General features: G+C 33.8%; 1 protein-coding gene across 1 annotated transcript in view; it reads right to left on the bottom strand.

Moving 5' to 3' along the window:
• Window positions 1–24,006, bottom strand: part of LOC139482472 (uncharacterized) — a gene marked incomplete at its 5' end in the record, with an annotated part of 49,356 nt that overhangs the window by 1,852 nt on the left and 23,498 nt on the right. Inside the window, 6 exon segments of the mRNA XM_071266377.1 lie at window positions 5,859–5,886; window positions 8,300–8,571; window positions 17,158–17,188; window positions 17,745–18,517; window positions 22,147–22,600; window positions 22,930–23,036. Of these exon segments, the coding sequence (XP_071122478.1) occupies window positions 8,567–8,571; window positions 17,158–17,188; window positions 17,745–18,517; window positions 22,147–22,600; window positions 22,930–23,036 (1,370 nt within the window). The 3' untranslated portion in view covers window positions 5,859–5,886; window positions 8,300–8,566.

Here is a 24,006-nt window from a genome sequence, read left to right as displayed (position 1 = left end):
ATAGACAAATGGGACCAACTACAATTTAAAGCAACGGTAGTATACCGCTGTTCAAAAGTCATAAATCGAATGAGAGAAAGCAAATTCGGATTACAAACTAAAACAACCGAGGAAACAATCTCTACTACAAGAGGATAACAATGGAACACCAGAAACACTGAAGTATAACAAAAACAAACGCCAATGCTACATACATAGAAACGAACTATTTAATTACAATCACCCTATTCCTGACATGGTACATGACATTTTAAGAAAAAATGAAGGGTTGAACCTTGTTTAATGGCTAGCCATATCCCGCTTACTAAAGTAACTTGGAATGTAAAAAATACCGGTTAAACCACACCATTACGTGACAGGAATAAAGCACAAAAAAACCCAGAAGAAAACCCAGGATATAGAAACACATGAATAAACAATACAATAGGACATATCTACAAATAAACCACAAAATAACAACAAACACATAAAATAGAAATATCAACTGTGTGTCACACGAATTTATCAACATAAACAACTACATGAACCGTCTATAAAGGACAACTCAAGTCAACATTGACCGTCTATAAAGACCACTCAAGTAAACATGGACCATCTATAAAAGACCACTCAAGTCAACATGGACCGTCTATAAAGGACAACCCAAGTCAACATTGACCGTCTATAAAGACCACTCAAGTAAACATGGACCATCTATAAAAAACCACTCAAGTCAACATGGACCGTCTATAAAGACCACTCAAGTCAACATGGACCGTCTATAAAGACCACTTAAGTCAACATGGACCGTCTATAAAGACCACTCAAGTCAACATGGACCGTCTATAAAGACCACTTAAGTCAACATGGACCGTCTATAAAGACCACTCAAGTCAACATGGACTGTCGATAAAGATCACTCAAGTTAACATGGACCATATATAAAAACTCTCAAGTCAACATGGACCATCTATAAAGACCACTCAAGTTAACATGAACCGTCCATAAAAGACCACTGAAGTTAACATGGATCATCTATAAAAGACCACTCAAGTAAACATGGACTGTCTATAAAAGACCCTTCAAGTTAACATGGACTGTCTATAATAGACCACTCAAGTTAACATGGACCATATATAAAGACCTCTCAAGTCAACATGGACCATCTATAAAGACCACTGAAGTTAACATGGACCGTCTATAAAAGACCACTGAAGTCAACATGAACCGTCTATGAAAGTATCACTCAAGTTAACATGGACTGTCTATAAAAGACCACTCAAGTCAACATGGACCGTCTATTAAAGACCACTTAAGTCAACATGAACCGTATATAAAAGACCCCTCAAGTCAACATGTACCGTCTATAAAGACCACTCAAGTCATCATGAACCGTCTATAAAGACCACTCAAGTCAACATGGACCATCTATAAAGACCACTCAAGTCAACATGGACTGTCTATAAAGACCACTCAGATCAACATGAACCGTCTATAAATACCACTCAAGTCAACATGGACCATATATGAAGACCACTCGAGTCAACATGAACCGTCTATAAATACCACTCAAGTCAACATGGACCATCTATAAAGACCACTCGAGTCAACATGCACCGTTTATAAAGACCACTCATGTCAACATGGACCTTCTACAAAAGACCACTCAAATCAACATGGACCATCTATAAAAGACCATTAAAGTCAACATCGACCATTTATAAAACCACTCAAGTCAACATGGAATTAATTATCAAGGTACCAGGATTATAATTTAGTACGCCAGACGCGCGTTTCGTCTAAATACGACTCACGGAACATCTATAAAAACAACTCAAGTCAACATGGACCGTCTATAAAAGACCACTAAAGTCAACATGGACCATCTATAAATACCACTGAAGTCAACATGGACCGTGTAAAAAAAGACCACTGAAGTCAACATGAACCGTCTATAAAAGACCACTCAAGTTAACATGGACCATCTATAAAAGACAACTGAAGTCAATATGAACCGTTTATTGAAGACCATTAAAGTCAACATGAACCATCTAGAAAAGATCACTGAAGTCAACATGAACAGGCTATAAAATACTACACAAGTCAACATGGACCATCTATAAAAGACAACTCAAGTCAACATGAACCGTCTATAAAAGACCACTCAAGTCAACATGGACCATCTATAAAAGACAACTAAAGTCAACATGGACCATCTATAAAGACCTCCGAAGTCAACATGGACCGTATAAATAAGACCACTGAAGTCAACATGAACCTTCTATAACAAGAGTGCACACACTGAAATGTCTCGCCTTCTTTACTAATCATTGATATTATGTTGATACTCCTAAATATAAAGCTTTAATCGACTGTCACATAAATTAACATGAACCATGAAAATGAGGTCAAGGTCAGTTGAACCATATGCCAGGCAGACATGTACAGCTAACAATGTTTCCATACAACAAATATAGTTGACCTATTGCTTATAGTTAAAGAAAATAGACCAAAACACAAAAACTTAACACTGAGCAATAAACCGTGAAAACCAGGTCAAGGTCAAATAAAACCTGCACGACTGACAAATAGATCATAAAATATTTCCATACACCAAATATAGCTGACCTATGACATATAGTATTAGATAAAAAGACCAAAACTCAAAAACTTAACTTTGACTACTGAACCATGAAAATGAGGTCAAGGTCAGATGACATCTGCCCGCTAGACATGTACACCTTACAATCATTTCATACAACAAATATAATAAATCTATTGCATAAAGTATGAGAAAAACAGACCAAAACACAAAAACTTAACTATAACCACTGAACCATGAAAATGAGGTCAAGGTCAGATGACATCTGCCCGATAGACATGTACACCTTACAATCAATCCATACAACAAATATAGTAAACCTATTGCATAAAGTATGAGGAAAACAGACCAAAACACAAAAACTTAACTATAACCACTGAACCATGAAAATGAGGTCAAGGTCAGATGACATCTGCCCGCTAGACATGTGCATCTTACAATCATTCCATACAACAATTATAGTAAACCTGTTGCATAAAGTATGAGAAAAACAGACCAAAACACAAAAACTTAACTATAACCACTGAACATGATGTCAAGGTCAGATGACACCTGCCAGTTGGACATGTACACCTTACAGTCCTTCCATACACCGAATATACTAGACCTATTGCTTATAGTATCTGAGATATGGACTTGACCACCAAAACTTAACCTTGTTCACTGATCCATGAAATGAGGTCGAGGTCAAGTGAAAACTGTCTGACAGACACGAGGACCTTGCAAGGTACGCACATACTAAATATAGTTATCCTATTACTTATAGTAAGAGAAAATTTAACATTACAAAAAATCTGAACTCTTTTTTTCAAGTGGTCACTGAACCATGAAAATGAGGTCAAGAACATTGGACATGTGACTGACGGAAACTTCGTAACATGAGGCATCTATATACAAAATATGAAGCATCCAGGTCTTCCACCTTCTAAAATATATAGCTTTTAAGAAGTGAGCTAACACCGCCGCCGGATCACTATCCCTATGTCGAGCTTTCTCCAACAAAAGTTGCAGGCTCGACAAAAATCCACTCAAGCCAACATGGACCATATATAAAAGACAACTCAAGTCAACATGGACCATCTTTAAAAAAACACTTAAGTCAACATGGACCGTCTATAAAGACCACTCAAGTCAACATGAACTGTCTACAAAAGACCACTTAAGTCAACATGGACCATTTATAAAGACCACTCAAGTTAACATGGACCGTTTATAAAAGACCACTCAAGTCAACATGGACCATCTATAAAGACCACACAAGTCAACATGGACCGTCTATTGAAGACCACTCAAGTCAACATGGACCATCTAGAAAAGATCACTGAAGTCAACATGGTTCATCTATTATGACCACCTTTACTGTACAAAAAGTCAACCCGGTCCATCTATACCGTCTATTCGAACTGTTCACAGTAATTTACGCTGGAAAGAATAAAGTTTTGAAATTAGAAAAAGCAAAAGAGTTTCTATGGCTTTTCAGAAACATTTCTTCAATAATGGAACAAATTTGTTCATTTAAATTATAGAAAATTATGTAGGAATTTATTGACTTGGTTCAGCATTTTTTAATATATTTTCCTTCCTAATTGTGATGTACAATGTATATAGAATTTTTCTTAGTCATCAAATTTAATAAATTAATGCAAAAAAAAATAAAAAAATAAGAAAATGATTGCCATATGTTACAAGTGATCTTTCAAGTTAATTTTCAAATTCCACATATATGTGAATGTTAATCAAAGATTGATTCAGGCAATATAAGGTCTGTTTGTCACATGATAAAACATATGTTTGTCACATGATATAACATCTGTTTGTCATGTGATATAACATATCTTTGTCACGTGATATAATGTATGTTTGTAATATGTTATACGACCTATTTGTCACATGATATAATATCTATTTGTCTCATGATATAACATCTGTTTGTCACATGATATAGCATCTGTTTTTCAAATGATATAACATTTGTTTGTCACATGATCAAAGCCTAAACTAATATTTAATTGTTTAGATTTTATCCTCTTCATTGTTAGTTTGAATCTTGAGGAGGGAGACAGCTATTAGTTAATGCATAATTAATTAGGTAACATATATCTTGCATTGATAACAATTGAGGAGGAAGACAGCTATCAGTTAATGCATAATTAATTAGGTAACATATATCTTGCATCGATAACAATTGAGGAGGAAGACAGCAATCAGTTAATGCATAATTAATTAGGTAACATATATCTTGCATTGATAACAATTGAGGAGGAAGACAGTTATCAGTTAATGCATCATTAATTAGGTAACATATATCTTGCATTGATAACAATTGAGGAGGAAGACAGCTATTAGTAAATGCATAATTAATTAGGTAACACATATCTTGCATTGATAACAATTGAGGAGGAAGACAGCTATTAGTAAATGCATAATTAATTAGGTAACATATATCTTGCATTGATAACAATTGAGGAGGAAGACAGCTATTAGTAAATGCATAATTAATTAGGTAACACATATCTTGCATTGATAACAATTGAGGAGGAAGACAGCTATCAGTTAATGCATAATTAATAAGGTAACATATATCTTGCATTGATAACAATTGAAGAGGAAGACAGTTATCAGTTAATGCATAATTAATTAGGTAACATATATCTTGCATTGATAACAATCGAAGAGGAAGACAGCTATCAGTTAATGCATAATTAATTAGGTAACATATATCTTGCATTGATAACAATTGAGGAGGAAGACAGCTATTAGTTAATGCATAATTAATTAGGTAACATATATCTTGCATTGAGAACAATTGAGGAGGAAGACAGCTATTAGTAAATAATTCAATTTTGGATGTAACGCGTCTTCTGATTGGCTGACGTTATTTTGTTATGAGCCCATAGAAAAAATTTAGTCATGTGACCGTGACGTCATCAACGCTTTTTCATGGTTTTCTACGGTTTTAAATGAAATTTAGAATTAAAATATAAGGAATTGACTGTAATATTTTTTCTGTCTTTTCGAAATAACAAAAAATGTGGTGCACACTGTTAAATAACCCGCTACACGCGTTATTCAGTGTGCACCAAATTTTTTATGTTATTTCTTCATAGACAGAAAAAATATTACAGTCATTCCTTAAATGCATAATAATTTAAGTAACATATATCTTGCATTGATAACAATTGAGGAGGAAGACAGCTATTAGTTAATGCATAATTAATTAGGTAACATATATCTTGCATTGATAACAATTTCAAAAACACATCTTTGAAGTACATACCACATTGAACTTTTCTGATTCGTTTGACCTACAAAATTAGAGTATAATCAAATAGATACTGCACATTCATTGAATATATTTGATAAGCAATTATTTTCGAAAGTGTCAACAGACATTCCTAATTTACAGAATGAGTTGTCTGGGAAAGCTAATCTTCTCTACCAAGCAATATTAATTTTGTATCTAAAAAGAATCTGATTCAGGAAGATTAATAATACGCAACTGTTCTTTTCGTCTTCTGTAATGGCAAGTCTGTGAAGTGAATTTCAACAGTTTTGGCTCCTGGATCAAATTTATTATCTCACTAACTTATTTTGTCTGTTTGGGTTGCTTACCCAATTTCTGTGAATATAACAGAACAATAAACGCTTATCATAAAAGTTGGAGGTTAATCGAGATATAAAACATGTTTTTTCTATCATTTTCTGTAGACAATGACTGTGCCAAGTCAGGAATATGGCAGTTCTCATGAGTTCTTTTACTTTTTCTGACAAAGGTACTTTACCTGACATAACATATGTGTACATGTAGTTAGTTTCATTTTTGCTTCTTTACCTAACGAAACATATTATGTAGTTGGTTTCATCTCTGCTACGTTTCCTTCAATGAGTACATGTAGCTAGTTTTACCGTGTTAATTTAAATGAAACAACGATATGTAGTTAGTTTCATCTCTGCTACTTTACCTGACACAACATATGTGTAGTACGTTTCATCTCTGCTACTCGACCTGATATAACATATGTGTAGTACGTTTCAGCTCTGCTTACCTGACACAACATATGTATAGTTGGTTTTTATCTCTTTTACTTTACCCAACACATGTGTCATATGTGTTAATAGTTTAATATCTACTACTTTACCTGACACAACATATGTGAAGTAAGTTTCATCTCTGCTTCTTACTTGTCACACCATATATATGGAGTTGTTTTTGATCTCTTTTACTTTACCTGACACAACATATGTGTTGTTAGTTTTACTCTCTGCTACTTTACCTGACACAACATATATGTAGTTAGTGTCATCTCTGTTACTTTATCTGACACAACATATGTGTAATAAGTTTCATCTCTGCTTTTTACCTGACACAACATAAGTGTTGTTAGTTTTATCTCTATTACTTTCCCTGACACACCCTATGTTTTGTTAGTTTTATCTCTGCTACTTTACCTGACACAACATATGTGTAGTTAATTTTATCTCTGTTACTTTACCTGACACAACATATGTGTAGTTAATTTTATCTCTGTTACTTTACCTGATACAACATATATGTAGTTAATTTTATCTCTGTTACTTTACCTGACACAACATATGTGTAGTTATTTTATCTCTGTTACTTTACCTAACACAACATATGTGTAGTTAATTTTATCTCTGTTACTTTACCTGATACAACATATATGTAGTTAATTTTATCTCTGCTACTTTACCTGACACAACATATATGTAGTTAGTGTCATCTCTGTTACTTTATCTGACACAACATATGTGTAATAAGTTTCATCTCTGCTTCTTACCTGACACAACATATGTGTTGTTAGTTTTATCTCTATTACTTTCCCTGACACAGCATATGTGTTGTTAGTTTTATCTCTGTTACTTCACCTGACACACCATATGTTTTGTTAGTTTTATCTCTGCTACTTTACCTGACACAACATGTGTAGTTAATTTTATCTCTGTTACTTTACCTGACACAACATATGTGTAGTTAATTTTATCTCTGTTACTTTACCTGATACAACATATGTGTTGTTAGTTTCATGTCTGCTTCTTACCTGACACACCCTATGTATAGTTAGTTTTATCTCTGTTACTTTATCTGACACAACACATGTGTAGTTAGTTTTATCTCTGTTACTTTACCTGATACAACATATATGTAGTTAATTTTATCTCTGTTACTTTACCTGATACAACATATGTGTTGTTAGTTTCATGTCTGTTTCTTACCTGACACACCCTATGTATAGTTAGTTTTATCTCTGTTACTTTATCTGACACAACACATGTGTAGTTAGTTTTATCTCTGTTACTTTACCTGATACAACATATATGTAGTTAATTTTATCTCTGTTACTTTACCTGATACAACATATGTGTTGTTAGTTTCATGTCTGCTTCTTACCTGACACACCCTATGTATAGTTAGTTTTATCTCTGTTACTTTATCTGACACAACACATGTGTAGTTAGTTTCATATCTGCTTCTTACCTGATACATCCCTATGTGTAGTTAGTTTTATCTGTGTTACTTTACCTGACACAACACATGTGTAGTTAGTTTTATCTCTGTTACTTTATCTGACACAACACATGTGTAGTTAGTTTCATATCTGCTTCTTACCTGATACATCCCTATGTATAGTTAGTTTTATCTCTGTTACTTTACCTGACACAACACATGTATAGTTAGTTTTATCACTGTTACTTTACCTGACACAGCTTATGTGTAGTTATTTTCATCTCTGTTAAAGCTTGTGCTATGTTGCTGAATTTTCCTGACAATTTTTCTCTCCAGTTGACCAGTATTCTATACTTGACAATCTGAATATAATCAGGATTATTCCTTTCAAGTTCATCCCATTCTTGGAAACTCATACCAAGACGTATGGCTAACTCTTTTATGGTGATATCATCACATCGTGATGCAAATCTTTGAAGTTCAATGTCACTCGGTACCTGATTCAAGGCACCTTCTTGTTAACCTGTTTGTGTAAAAAAAATTAATGTTTATATAGTGTATCAAACATTTTAAGGATACTTGATTATTGTTAGAACATAATACGAGTTTGCTTACTCAATTCAGATTTTCTGAGATGAGAGTTCATTTTACAAAGAATAAATAATAACAGACTATGTGTTGTACTGCCAATTACAATAGAAGTTGATTCAGCATTTTCATAAAGTACACCATGATTTTAGTATTTACATGCACTAAGACGTATTTGAACTATTGGAATACTCATAAATTCTAATAAATGATCTACAATTCCGTCATGCACTGTATGTAATAATTATCTGCTATTTCATAAACTATTTGGATGGCAGGTTTTATTAAAGAAACTGATTTTTCACTGATTTGATTAGTGAGAATGGTAAATATTTGCCTTCACTTAAACGCGTTGATCCCCTCCAAAAAAGACCGTATGATTGACCCATTAGAATAGAAATAATTTTTTGAGGGTTGAATTTATACTGATGTCACCACGGGTTGGCCCTTTATGATAAATATTTCATCACGAGCGCACCGAGGGGTTAAATATCGTCACAAAAGGCAAATCCGTGGTAAAATCAATATAAAGTATAGCCCCCATGTATTATTTCTATTCTAATGGGTCAATTACGGCACTTTATTTTGGATTGAAGCGTTTAGGTGGAGGCAAATATTTGCCATTCCCACTAATAAACTCACTTTTAAATTGACGTAAAAGAACGGAGCAAACTGAATTAGTGAGAGAGGTACTAAAGATACCACAGGGACAGTCAAACTCAAAAATCGAAAATAAACTGACAACGCCATGGCTAAAAATGAAAAAGACAAACAGACAAACAATGGTACACATGACACAACATATAAAACTAAAGAATAAGCAACACGAACCCCACCACCAAAAACTGGGGTGATCTCAGGTGCTCCGGAATGGGTAAGCAGATCCTGCTCCACATATGGCACCCGTCGTGATGTTCATGTTATAACAAATCCGGGTAATAGTCAATTCGGTAGGTCACATTCATGATTGCTGATGGAATAGATGTTAATGATTTAGAAAGAGTTTTTGTGGAGCACTTGGAATATCCAGCAATATACCGTTGTTTGTAAGGATACTTATGTAGTTAAGGTACTATACCGTTATGGAAGAACCAGTTCTTTAGTTAAAATTCTAAAGAAACATAGAACAGACTTATGATTATCCAGGATTTCCTCTTTGGTTAGTGTCGTTAGGGTATATGTTGCGTTTCCAAGTGAATTGTCAATACCTAATTCGTTTATCAAGCAGTTAATGTTATGAGTTTTACACACAAAAACGATGTTGTCTGGGGCTTTATCTGCGAGGACAAAATCATATTTTTCATGGATGTAGGATAAGTGTTTTGCAACATTTGGGTCTTTAAAGATTGTAGTAGCATTGACATTGATAGACCCATTCAGTTTCCCAATTTTGATTTTTATCAACGTTCTCACTGCTTTAATCCATTCGGAAAGAGTGTCTTCGTCTTCCTTCATGCGCTAAGCCCATTTCCTGGCATAATCCTCGACTCAATCCATCAAAATTATGAAATTTTATTTCCAATTGGGACAAAATCCCTAATGCGCCTCGAAATGAGGAACTCACGTGTAAAGAAAAAATCTCTGTGTAGTGATATTTGACATGTTTCTATTTTTTACAAATGACCGAGCTTAACCATTTGTAGTGATTAGGAAAGTAGAGGAACATAGAATAAATGTGTAAAAACTATGGAGCTATTAAATGTGTTCAAAGTATTAAATTTTCAAAGAACTTATTGTGTTAACCAGATGCTCTGCAGGGCGCAGCTTTATACGCCCGCAGAGTTCGAACCCTGAACATTGGGGCAAGTATCAACACAACATTCAAGCTTGATACAGCTCTGAATTTGGATTGGGATTAAATAGTTGACACAACACAGGTTTCTGCCACAGAATGAATGTGGTCTTAGAACTTAAACTTACTTTAAATTTTAAATTGAACATTACCTATTATGGTCAAATATCCAAAATCTAAATACATAGTTAGATTCAGCATATCAAAGAACCCCAAGAATTCAATTTTTGATGAAATCAAATAAAGTTCAATTTTGGACCCTTTTGACCTCAATGTGGACCAATCTGATAACCGGGCCCAAACTACAAAAATTTGGACCTACTTGAAAACTGGGCATTGATCAAAAATCTAAGTACATGTTAAGATTCAGTATAGCAAAGATTCCCAAGATTTCATTTTTTGTTAAAATCAAACTTATTTAATTTTGGACTCTCAGGAGGTTTAGACTTGAAGTCGTCAATATTGAGATCCTGAAAAACATGTTTGTAATTGAAAAGGTTTGTAACCATATGTTTGGTAAAGGTATAAGAAATGATTGGTCAGACTGATCTTTGAAATAAGGAGGTATTTTTGACCGAATTAATTTAGATGAAGGATATTGCTTAAGTTGACGCCATCGAGACGTTTAATTTGTTGGCAAAGGAAAGATTAAGAAAATGTCTTTTCTCTTTTTCACATTTTCCATTACGAACTGGTTTGAAAAGTCTGTGATTTGCAATATCCGAAATGATAGCTGTAAGTTTGTATTGGTTTAAATGAGGGTTTGTAGTAGTGGTTTCCAAACTTAAATTGAACAGAGAATGAAGTTTTGAAAGGGGTAATGAATCAAGTTTTGTGCGAATGTGATGAATACCTAACCGTTTTTGTATAAATGGCAGCAAGTAATAGAGACATCATACAGAGTAGATTATGTATCATGATGATGACCATGACTGCGTCTACGTCGAGGAGTACAGTTGAAAATATTCATGACATTCACAGATCTACACGAAGGAATATATATAATACCTATACCATCAATTTTGTCACTGGAACCATATGTTTCGCAGTTCCCAACTGTCTAATTAAGTTGTCCTCTTGTTGTCTATCGAGAGACGTTGCAAGATGAGGATTGTTTGAGTTGTGGTATATTTTTTTCGATAATGCGAACTGTAATAGTAACGATGGAATGCTCAGACTGATTAAAATGCTGATAAAATACGTCGTTTGCATTGAGGTTAATTTCTGATCTATGACTGCACATACGTTTGTCTAGCCCTCATTCCGTTTCATCGATGTATACCAATCCGCAAAAGTTACACTCTTATCCGTAGACGACATTTATCGCTTTACAATTCAAATCATCGTAACTTCTGGTAAAATATGACTTCTTAGTAAAATTGCTATAGTGGATTGAGCATCTGTTATTAAAATGTCACAAGTTTTGCACCCTTTGGTCTCACATTTCCAAACAGTGTTCTTCAGAGTCATCAAAATCCAAAATATCTTAAAGGAGAACTGAACGTGGCTGTATATGTGTTATATTGTTATTGTCACTATAATGATGATTTGAATGAGTCATGTTTGAGATATTAGACATGTCTGGTAATGAGGGGACACCTGCCGTATCAGAAGACCCTATGTCCATGGCGCGTCTGGCGTACTAAATTTTAATCCTGGTAGCTTTGATAACTATCTGACCTTTTTTTACTGGGCGACGTCCGAACAAGTATCCTGTTAGATCTTCGTAAATTCATGAAATTTTGTTACTGGGCGGATGATGTCTTCGCGAAACAAAATTTTCACCAGCAGAGACACCGACCAGAAGATACCAGAAGGACAACTCATAAATCGAAAATAAACTGACAACTCTATGGATTAATATGAAGAAAAAAACAAACAGACAAACAATTGTACACACAACACAACATAGAAAACTAAAGAATAAGCAACAGGAACCCCATCAAAAACTTACGGTGATCGCAGGCGCTTAGCGTGTTGAAGCACTGGGTCTCGTTTCTGAGTTAATTGGATTATCTTAGTCTTTGTTGACCTTGGTCTTGGTTGATTTCCAAAATATTCACATCGATACACTACTGACATTTTTGTTCGTCAGATTATAAAGACAAAACAAATTCTTTCCAGAAATAAAGACGAAGATACTCTTTACTATACATCACAACCAAGACAGGGCCTTGTATGATGAAACCCATGCTAAACGAGGGGAATTGGGGGGGGGCTGTTAGATTGTGCAGGACAAATATACATATATTTTTTTTTCTGAAAAGAGACATTACTTATATTACCTCATCTTATGAGAGGGCTACGCTTTCTGCATGATTTGATCGTTCTTATGGTTGCCTATTGCAAGGCAACATCTCTGTTCTTATCAAACAAACCACAGTCAAAATCCGTGTCCTTTATCTGAGTCAATTAATTGCAGACTTACCTATTTAATTTATAATCAATATGTTCTCGTCCTAAATACGCGTGAAACATTTGCTACTAAACACAAACAAACAACAATCAGTCAATCAAACATATCCCTTTTCTCTGTTCAATACATCTTCGCTAGCCAAGGGTTATGATCCACTTCCATCCTCTCCACTCTTGGCGGACTGAGATAGAATTTCGGAGACACAAGGTTATTATTTTCATTGGTTGCAGTCGAAACTCGCTGCATCCAACAAAAAACGCATATAGCATAATCAAGTGTCAATGTAGAAGGTGTATGTAAACAATTGCCACGTGCTTATTTTGCAACAAGTCTTTACATCCCTAAACATACAATTATATCTAGTGACAATTTGAATGTTTTAATCAATTTATAGAAGTTCCTGTGTATGTTTCTTGCACACATACATGAATGTCAACGGATATTTTCGTTTTCTGCTTTACCAAGTTTTTAGTATCTAGACGCTACCGTGTTTTTACCTCAAAATTGAAGAGTTCAATTGCAACCATTGGTCAAGAATAATGTATTCGAAATGGGTGTGACTTTAATCTACCGATTGATGGCGCAATATTGTTATCACAAATGTTGGCTTAATCTGCCAAGGGTGGATAGTAGGGAAGTGGATCGTAACCCTTGGCTATCGAAGATGTGTTCCATATTACAAACTTCTTTTTTGAATCTAGATTTTCTAAAAATCATTTTGTAAATTTTGTTCTATCAGAATATCTTGTCATTTTACCATCATGACAACATGGACAAGAAATTCAAAAACTTACAATCTGAAATACAGAGTGAGTACTTACTCAGCATACTTTCAAAGCAAAAAAAGAACATATCATAGACGTACAAACCTGTTATTAGAAGCATACTATTAATTTTACCACAGTTTTTTTTGTTTTTTTTGGGGGGGGGGGGGGGCAAGATATATTCGTTTTAATTATGTGTATCATAAAATAGTTTTTTTCATTAATTAACACCAGAAAGTTAACATGCAGTTTTTTTTTCATTTTGAAATTTCAGTGATTTGAAAACATGACAATAAAATTGAGAATGGAAATGGGGAATGGGTCAAAGAGACAACAACCCGACCATAGAACAGACAAGAGTGCACAAGCTTAAATGTTTCGCCTTCTATACTAATCATTGTTATTATGTAGATAGTCCTAAGTATAAAACTTTATTACAACTGTCTCATAAACTTAACAATAACCAAGATAACTAAACAAAGACCAATGAACCATGAAAATGAGGTCAAGGTCAGATGAACCATGCCAGGCAGACAGGTACAGCTAACAATGATTCTATACAACATATACAGTCATTACTTATAGTTTAAGAAAAATAGACCAAAACACAAAAACTTAACACTGTGCAATGAACCGTGAAAATGAGGTCAGGGTAAAAAGAAACCTGCGCTACTGACATAAAGATCATAAAATATTTCCATACACCAAATATAGTTGACCTATGGCATATAGTATTAGATAAAAAGACCAAAACTCAAAAACTTAACTTTGACCACTGAACCATGTAAATGAGGTCAAGGTCACATGACATCTGCCCGCTAGACATGTACACCTTACAATCATTCCATACAACAAATATAGTAGACTTATTGCATATAGTATGAAAAAAACAGACCAAAACACAAAAATTTAACTATAACCACTGAACCATGAAAATGAGGTCAAGGTCAGATGACAACTGACAGTTGGACATGTACACCTTACAGTCCTTCCATACACCAAATATACTAGCCCTATTGCTTATAGTATCTGAGATATGGACTTGACCACCAAAACTTAATCTGGTTCACTGATCCATGAAATGAGGTCGAGGACAAGTGAAAACTGTCTGACAGACATGAGGACCTTGCAAGGTACGCACATATCAAATATAGTTATCCTAATACTTATAATATGAGAGAATTCAACATTACAAAAAATTTGAACTTTTTTTTCAAGTGGTCACTGAACCATGAAAATGAGGTCAAGGACATTGGGCATGTGACTGACGGAAACTTCGTAACAGGCATCTATTTACAAAGTATGAAGCATCCAGGTCTTCAACCTTCTTAAATAAAAAGCTTTTAAGAAGTAGGCTAACACCACCGCCGCCGCCGCCACCGGATCACTATCCCTATGTCGAGCTTTCTGCAACAAAAGTTGCAGGCTCGACAACAACAGCAGAAGGTCGCCAATAAGTCTTCAATTAACAAATATATATACTAGTTCAGTGATAATGAACGCTATACTTAACTCCAAATTTTACACAAGAAACTAAAATTAAAAATAAAACAAGACTAACAGACGTCAGAGGCTCCTGACTTTGGACAGGCGCAAAAATTAATGCGGCGGAGTTAAACATGTTAATGAGATCTCAACCCTCACCTATACCTCTAGCCAATGTACTAAAGTAAACGCATTACAATACGCACATTAAAATTCATGTCAAAAGAATTCCGAGTCTGATGTAATAAAAAATGTAACAAATGAAAATAAACAAAATGACAATAATACATAAATAACAACAGACTACTATCAGTTAATTGACATGCCAGCTCCAGACTTCAATTAAACTGATTGAAAGATTATGTCTTTATCATATGAATGTCAGGCACAATCCCTCCCGTTAGGGGTTTAGTATCATACCATTCTTACATATATGAGAAGAACATAACCCATGTCATGCCAATAACTGGTTTTTGAATAAATGTGCTTCGTTCCGATGCAAAGACCCTATAAGAGAATCAATATTAAAGCCAAAATATGTTATCTTTAATGACCTGACAATAGTATCGTAACTATATCCCTTCTTAATAAGTCTATCTAAAGGTTTTGTTAGCTTCTGAGGTGAATACTGACATTTTTGTGCTTTATAAAGAATATTACCATAAAGGATTGGATGTGAAATACCTGAAGGTATAAGAAGTCTGCATGTTGAGTTATATTTACGAATGATGTCATTGTTGGTGATAAAATTTAGTAAATGTTTTGACTAGTTTGTGATATCGAAAACCCTGATGTTATAATTTTTCAGTAATACCTAAATTTCGCTTCTTAAAATCTAAAACGTTGTTCCATACACGAGTGAATGGTTCAAGTTGAGATATATCAACACCGTAAGATGGTGACAAGGGAACGTCACCATCTAAAATGGATAATTAACGATAAGAAATGAAAAATTATCTCTTATATAATAAATTTTAGTATTAAGCTTCCCTTTAATGATATAGATATGAAGATCGAGGAAAGGGCAGTGGTCATTGTTAGCATTAGCTTTATTTAAAGTAAATTCAACAGGATACATTTCTTTAGTATACCTACTGAAGTCGTCATTATTGAAAGCCAATATAGCATCCAAATATCTAAAAGTATTGTTAAATTTTTGTATCAGATGTTGTTTCGATGGGTCTTTGTTGATTTTTGTCATAAATTGTAATTCATAGCAATACAAAATCAGGTCCGCAATAAGTGGTGCACAGTTAGTCCCGATTGGAATTCCGATAACCTGACGATATACAGAATCTCCAAAGCGAACAAAAATGTTATCGAGTAAAAATTCAAGTGCATATATATAGTATCAAAGCATGTTCAATTGACAAAGTTCTTTTGTTTATTGCTACTAAAAATGACCTAAAAGAGTTTGAACATATATATTCACATTCTGACTTTTTAAATACCCATTTAATTAGGTGTGTGAATTTTTTCTTAATGAGAATGGCAGTGTGGTATATAGGGTAGAAAAATCAAAAATTTGATTCAAAATCACCAATATAAGCATGTAATTTATCAAGTACTTACAACGAGTTTTTGACACTCCAAAAGTAATTCTTAATAATTGTATAAAATCCCTTGCAACATGTGCAAGGTTCGAAATTTACAAATTGACTTAATAATTAGTCATTTTACAAAATGCTTAATTTTTAAATTTGATGAGAGATAAGAATCCAAATAGTCAGGGTTGCGAAAAAATGTTTGTGATGGTAATAGTTCAGAATTACATTTATAGATATCTGCATGTGCTAAATGTTGTTCTGATCTAATCATAAACTTAGCCTCATGTTGTCTCATTGACACTTATATCACATCTTCCTATATCTATATAGCTTATATATGTTTTACATTATTGTTTCTTATCTTGTAGTATTTATCTTAAAAATATCTGACCCACTAGAAAACCTTACATTTTAGATATTTGATTTATAGAATATGATAGAATATCTATTATTCAAAAATGTTTTGAATTGAATAACTATAATGCTCAATTTGGTAATAATCACTAAATGTTTTTACCTTGACAGTCCATTTCACATTGTTCTTTTGTCTGAAAAAAAATCGTGGTGGTAATAAATTTATCAATACAAAATCATGGGTTGTATGTTTAAGCATGGGGAACTCAGCGGTAAAACCGTTAATGTTTAATGTATTTACAAAATTTCATACAATATTTTAGCCCCTACAACACTTTTGTATATAATTCACGGCAAGGCTTCAAAGGATATAATTTGTAAAGTATTTATAAACATATTGAGCCATATGTTTGATAATGTCGAAAAGGAGTATTTACCCTGCAATGGTAGGTATTCTGGTGTGGCTCTTTTGAATAAAAAGTACAACATACTAAGATTTAAAGATTGCAGACCAATCTAATATACAAGAAAGAGATGGAAAAAAAATTCAGAGAACAAATCCCTGTTTCATTTAGTCTACATACTGTACATACCTGATCTTAAATTATATAAGTTCACTAGGAAATTGATCTTGTGAGTTTGTTTGATTTAACCTGTTGTTTTCTTTTTTATGGAGATTACATAAGCAAACCACAAGTCAGCTCTGTGTGAATTGATTAGATTTTATTTTAAAATATCAACTTAATTTACCTGGTCTTGATTCCAAATATTCCACTTGTCTTTAGTATGTACAATCTTATGTTCCTCACAGATCCACTCATCAGTTGTCAATGCTGCCTCTTCAGTGACATGGCATTCTAACCTGGAGCATGCATATTCTATGTGGAAGGGTAGTTTTTGCCTGCTAGAGGAGACTGTGGACTTATAGAAATCTGAGATTCTCTCTAATGTTGTGAACATGCATTCTTTGATACCAGTGGCTATATCTGGCACGATCAGTCCATTGGAGGTTTCGTGGACTATGTAGAGCAATATCTTGTTACCTTCAACACACACTACAATATCATGTGCTTTATCGAATGATAAACCAACGAATCCTGAAAACAGGAGTTGTTTTTCTTCAAATGTCTTCACAGCCCACATGCTGAGACATGCGCTAATGAGACGATTTGGTAAGGCTGGTGGTATTATTGTCCCTTTGAATACAAATGCTAGACTAATGGCTTTCTCTGGTGTGCATTTGTGGCTCATGAATCTTGTGTCGTTTCTCTGAATGAGCATACATGGAACAAAGAAGTTTTCCACTGGTAACCGACTTCCCGTATCAGAATCATATCTCCGCTGCTCTGATAGAATATCAAGATGGATGAGCATATCAAATATGAACTCTTTGTAGGGTGATAGTTTCTTGAAGTGCTTTTGTTCCCAAATAAGATAAAGCTCTTTTCTTTGTACTATTCCACTTTCTGACATCCTTTCAAAAGTATTTCGTATGAGACCTTTCTTCGGCCAAAAGGCAATATCTGTTAAGTGAAAATTATAAATTGATAATTGAAAATAGTATTAAAAGTCTCTTACAATAACAAAAATAGCCTATAACACAAAACGGTAAAATGAATCGTTTCAGGTCACTATAATTCCTTGGCCTTTGTAAAGACTTAACTAATGATTTCGGAAAAATGACTTATTTGAAGATCTTGTATTGCTGATCATGTCAGGTTTTCACATTTCCATCTTTTTTTAACGTTTTTAACTGAATAGGAAAAAAAGATAAAACAAAAGACTTGTAGCATTCGTAATTAAAGGTCAATAACTTCTATCAGAAGTTGTCTGACAGTGTTGCTGCTAACAGACAGCTTATTAACTGATCTTAACCTTTTGATAATGCATGGCTCTGTCAGATTTTCTGTATTTTATTATATTCATGACAATAAACAAACATTTGCATTTCATCCCTATGCTCTATCTTCCATATTGAATGATTGACAAGGTCATTATACCTGTTTTAAACTAGATACCCTTATGATAACTATGAAGTTTGGTTTAGCTTTCCTGAGAAGTTTCATAGTCGAAAATGTTTTGTAAAAGTTAAATGATGACGATTGAATATGAAGAAAACAAACAACAGAACAGTGTGAAAACGGGGAGACAAAAATCTACTAAACAGATCTACGAATCAGTACAACAGAACAGTGTGAAAACGGGAGACAAAAAAATGCTAAACAGATCTACGAATAAGTACAACAGAACAGTGCAAAAACAGGAGACAAAAATCTACTGAACATATCTACCAATAAGTACAACAGAACAGTGTGAAAACGGGAAACAAAAATCTACTAAACAGATCTACGAATTAGTACATCAGAAAAGTGTGAAAACGGGAGACAAAAATCTACTAAACAGATCTACGAATTAGTACAACAGAACAGTGTGAACACGGGAGACAAAAATCTACAGATCTACGAATTAGTACAACAGAACAGTGTGAAAACGGGAGACAAAAATCTACTAAACAGATCTACGAATTAGTACAACAGAACAGTGATAAAACGGGAGACAAAAATCTACAGATCTACGAATTAGTACACCAGAACATAGTGTAAACGGGAGACAAAAATCTACTAAACAGATCTATGAATTAGTACAACAGAATAGTGTGTAAAAAGTAAAAACACAAAAATACTGAACTCCGAGGAAAATTCAAAAAGGAAAATCAAAAATCAAAAGGCAAAATCAAAAGTCCAAGCACATCAAACGAATGGATAACAACTGTCATATTCCTGACTTGGTATAGGCAGTTTCTAATGTAGAAAATGGTGGATTGAACCTGGTTTTATAGCTAGCTAAACCTCTCACTTGTATGACAGTCGCTTCAAATTCCATTACATTGTCAACGATGCATGAACAAAACAAACATACTCAAAGAGTAAAAATGTCAAAATAGGGGTACAACAGTCAATATTGTGTTATCATTTTAATATCACTACATAAACAACAAATGTAACAAAGTAGCACAAAAAGGCATACATCAAATACAACATTCTCATTTTGCTTTTCCTATACGGCTGAATTTATCTATGTAAACGGGAGACAAAAATCTACTAAACAGATCTACGAATTAGTACAACAGAACAGTGTGAAAACGGGAGAAAAAAATCTACAGATCTACGAATTAGTACAACAGAACAGTGTGAACACGGGAGACAAAAATCTACTAAACAGATCTACGAATTAGTACAACAGAACAGTGATAAAACGGGAGACAAAAATCTACAGATCTACGAATTAGTACAGCAGAACAGTGTGTAAACGGGAGACAAAAATCTACTAAACAGATCTACGAATTAGTACAACAGAACAGTGTGTAAACGGGAGACAAAAATCTACTAAACAGATCTACGAATTAGTAAACAAAACAGTGTGAAAACGGGAGACAAAAATCTACTAAACAGATCTACGAATTAGTACAACAGAACAGTGTGAAAACGGGAGACAAAAATCTGCTAAACAGATCTACGAATTAGTACAACAGAACAGTGTGAAAACGGGAAACAAAAATCTACTAAACTGATCTACGAATTAGTACATCAGAACAGTGTGAAAACGGGAGTCAAAAATCTACAGATCTACGAATTAGTACAACAGAACAGTGTGAAAACGGGGAACAAAAATCTACAGGTCTACGAATTAGTACAACAGAACAATGTGAAAACGGGATGCAAAAATCTACAGATCTACGAATTAGTACAACAGAACAGTGTGAAAACGGGAGTCAAAAATCTACAGATCTACGAATTAGTACAACAGAACAGTGTGAAAACGGAGAACAAAAATCTACTAAACAGATCTACGAATTAGTACAACAGAACAGTGTAAAAACGGGAGACAAAAATCTAGTAAACAGATCTACGAATTAGTAACCATAACAGTGTGAAAACGGGAGACAAAAAATCTACTAAACAGATCTACAAAATAGTACAGCAGAACAGTGTAAAAGATTTCTTATTTGAATTTCGTTGATGTTCGGTAATTTAGTTATTAAACATTTTAGTTTATGAAAGTAATTTATCAATGATATTTGATTTCAGTGTTCTGTTTTAATTTACAAATTGTGTGGTTCATTTTATAAGAAATTGTATTTTGAATATTTTTAAAGACATTTATTTCAAAGTTAGGAGTCAACTTAGCCGGATATTTATTCTAAATCGGAGCCGACTAGTCATAGCTCATACTCTAAAATGTTGCGTACTTAGCAGAGACATAGGAAATATATCAATGTTCATGTATTTGGTTTGACTGTAGCGAGGGTACGAATCTATGTCCGCGCCACATATAACCATGAGACAAACAATTAATTAAGGTGATCAAATAGTGTGTAGATTTTTTTGTAACGTAGCTATCAAAATAAGTTTCCGAGATAACAGGACTGGCATAAAGTTATTGTTGGTCTTATATTGAAGATCTGTTATATCGCAATATGCAGTGTATACTTACTTTTACTAAAACTAATTATTTTTTTAAAAAGAAAACAAATTGTTCTATAAGAGTTCTGGAAGTAGGCAGATCTTAACGTTCTGATCATGTTTGACCTTCTTATATTTTCCCTATCTACAGTATAATACTTCCCAACCATTATGCTATTGACACCATTTACATATTTATTATTTATGATAAATATTTAGACATGTTAGCTACTGTACATTGATTTACTGACAGGAATGAAAAAAAAAACCACCCACACATACTTTAGAAGAGATACCCTACTGACCATTTATTTAAAATTTGATTGCAACTGTTTGTATAGTTGCATAGAAGAACATCTTTGACGTCAAGTAGTGGCAATTGCCATGTGAACGTGTTTTAATTTTCTTTTTTTCTTTTTCTGTGATTGTGGGAAAAAGTGTTAATTTCAGGCATTTCAGTCATAAAAAAACTTTCCTTGATTGGATGATTTCTGAGTCTGAGTACGGTAATTGTTTTAATCAGTTGTATGACTGTAAGTATTTATCTTTTATAGTTAATAAGGAATTGTTTGGACATATATTTGGCGTCGGACGATATAAAGATTCAGAGATTATTGACATGTACTATGGGCATCGGGCAGTGTTTGATGACCACGGAGTATACATGTTGATATTATATAAGATAGTACCTGTAACAAACGATCTCATAACTTCGACCAGAAGTAGCGGACTTATGATCACATAACCTCTCAACTGTGGGGTATCAAAATAGATCATCTTTCCAAGTGAGTGCTGGAAGTGAAGGAAATCCCTGAGCTCTTCCTTTGACAAGACGGACACCTTGCTGATGGCATTTAATTCTTCAACTTCCAACAATGACAATATTTGATTCCCGTTTGCTACCAGGTTAGCAATCTCAAGTTCCAGAGGAACAGAGGCATTGGGCATTGACTCTCCCCAACATGGATGTTGAAAGGTAAGATCTGTGATTGCTTTCTTTAGGACATTGATCTCTGGATCTGTGTTGTCTGTGGCATTGACAAATATTTTGTTGTTGATAACCAGATGTGCTCGTCCTTCGTGGTCTTTGAATAACTCTTCTACTCCGCTATATAACTCTGTACGCCGTGTTTCAATTTCCTCCTTTAAAGAAAGTACATGAGAGTGATCAGATTTCATGGTGAAGAACAATCTATGCAATACTTAAGTTCATGTAAAAGGAATTAACCACTATACCATTAATCTAAAAAAAAGTTCTGAAGAACAATCATTGATGAGGACAGGAAAATTGACAGCAAGCCGTTTACTGATTATAACTTAATTAAATCATTAAAGGGTCATAACTCATGATTGCCAAACTTATAAATATCTAATGGAATAACATTATATTGAGATTGATATAGATATAGTTGAACTATTTCATATAGTATTAGAAAAAAAGGCCAATATATCAGATAACTTTATTCCCTTACCTTTGGTACTCTGTCTTTATGAGTTGCAACAAATAAAATCTTAGGAATTCCTGTATATACTGCTTTACAATAAGTAAGGATACAGTTGACCCAGTGTTGTAAAAATACTGAAAATGAAACATATGAAAATTATGTGAAAATGTGCTTTCCCTGGTCATCTCTAACACAGACATATATTGTGTTTAGACGTGTCGTCCCTGAGGGTATCACCAGTCCAGTAGTCAAGACAAGAATATCAATGATATGGTCATTTTTATAAATTCTCTGTTACGAAACTCCAAATGTTTCGAAACAACTAAGGATGATCATATCCCAGGAATAGATTACCTTCGCATTGTTTGGAACAACGTTTTTGAATTTTAGGTCCTCAATGCTCTTCAAATTTGTACTTGTTTGACTTTATAATTATTTCGATCTGAGCGTCACTGATGAGTCTTAACGAGTAAATGAAATGCGTATCTGGCTTATTAAATTATAATCCTGGTACCTTTCATAACTATTTATGCTGTTTTCAGTTTGCCATATCAAGCATTAAGTTGATTAATCTAGCAAGTAGTTAGATTAACAATAAAACATCGTTAATTGTTTCAATATGAATTTGAACCCAGCTTTATAAAAAACGCGAACATGTCTAAGGTCATCATCAATAAACAAGAGGCTGTCACAACGACAGCAAACCGGATTTATTAACATTTATTTGTGTCCTGGCAATATAACAAGAACCATTACTGATGAATGGTGAAAGTGAAAATCGTCAATATCAAGCTTGACCTCCATTTTGTCATCAGTATCAACATATTAAAATTTGAAAAGCTTAGAGTGAATGGTTCATGAGTAAATGCAACAACGTGAATGGAAACGCCATTTTACAATCTTTGAAGAACCATAACTCCTGAACGGTAAAAGTCAAAATCGTCATTATTGAACTTGACCTCTATTTTGTCATCAATAACAACATATACAAATTTTAAAAGCTTTGGTTGAATAGTTCATGAGAAAATGCACGGACACGACTAAAAACACCATTTTTCAATCTTTCAAGAACCATAACTCCTGAACGGTAAAAGTCAAAATCGT

This window comes from Mytilus edulis, chromosome 7 (genome assembly GCF_963676685.1).
Source record: "Mytilus edulis chromosome 7, xbMytEdul2.2, whole genome shotgun sequence".
Classification (NCBI taxonomy): Eukaryota; Metazoa; Mollusca; class Bivalvia; order Mytilida; family Mytilidae; genus Mytilus; species Mytilus edulis.
This window is presented reverse-complemented; position numbering and strand designations above follow the sequence as displayed.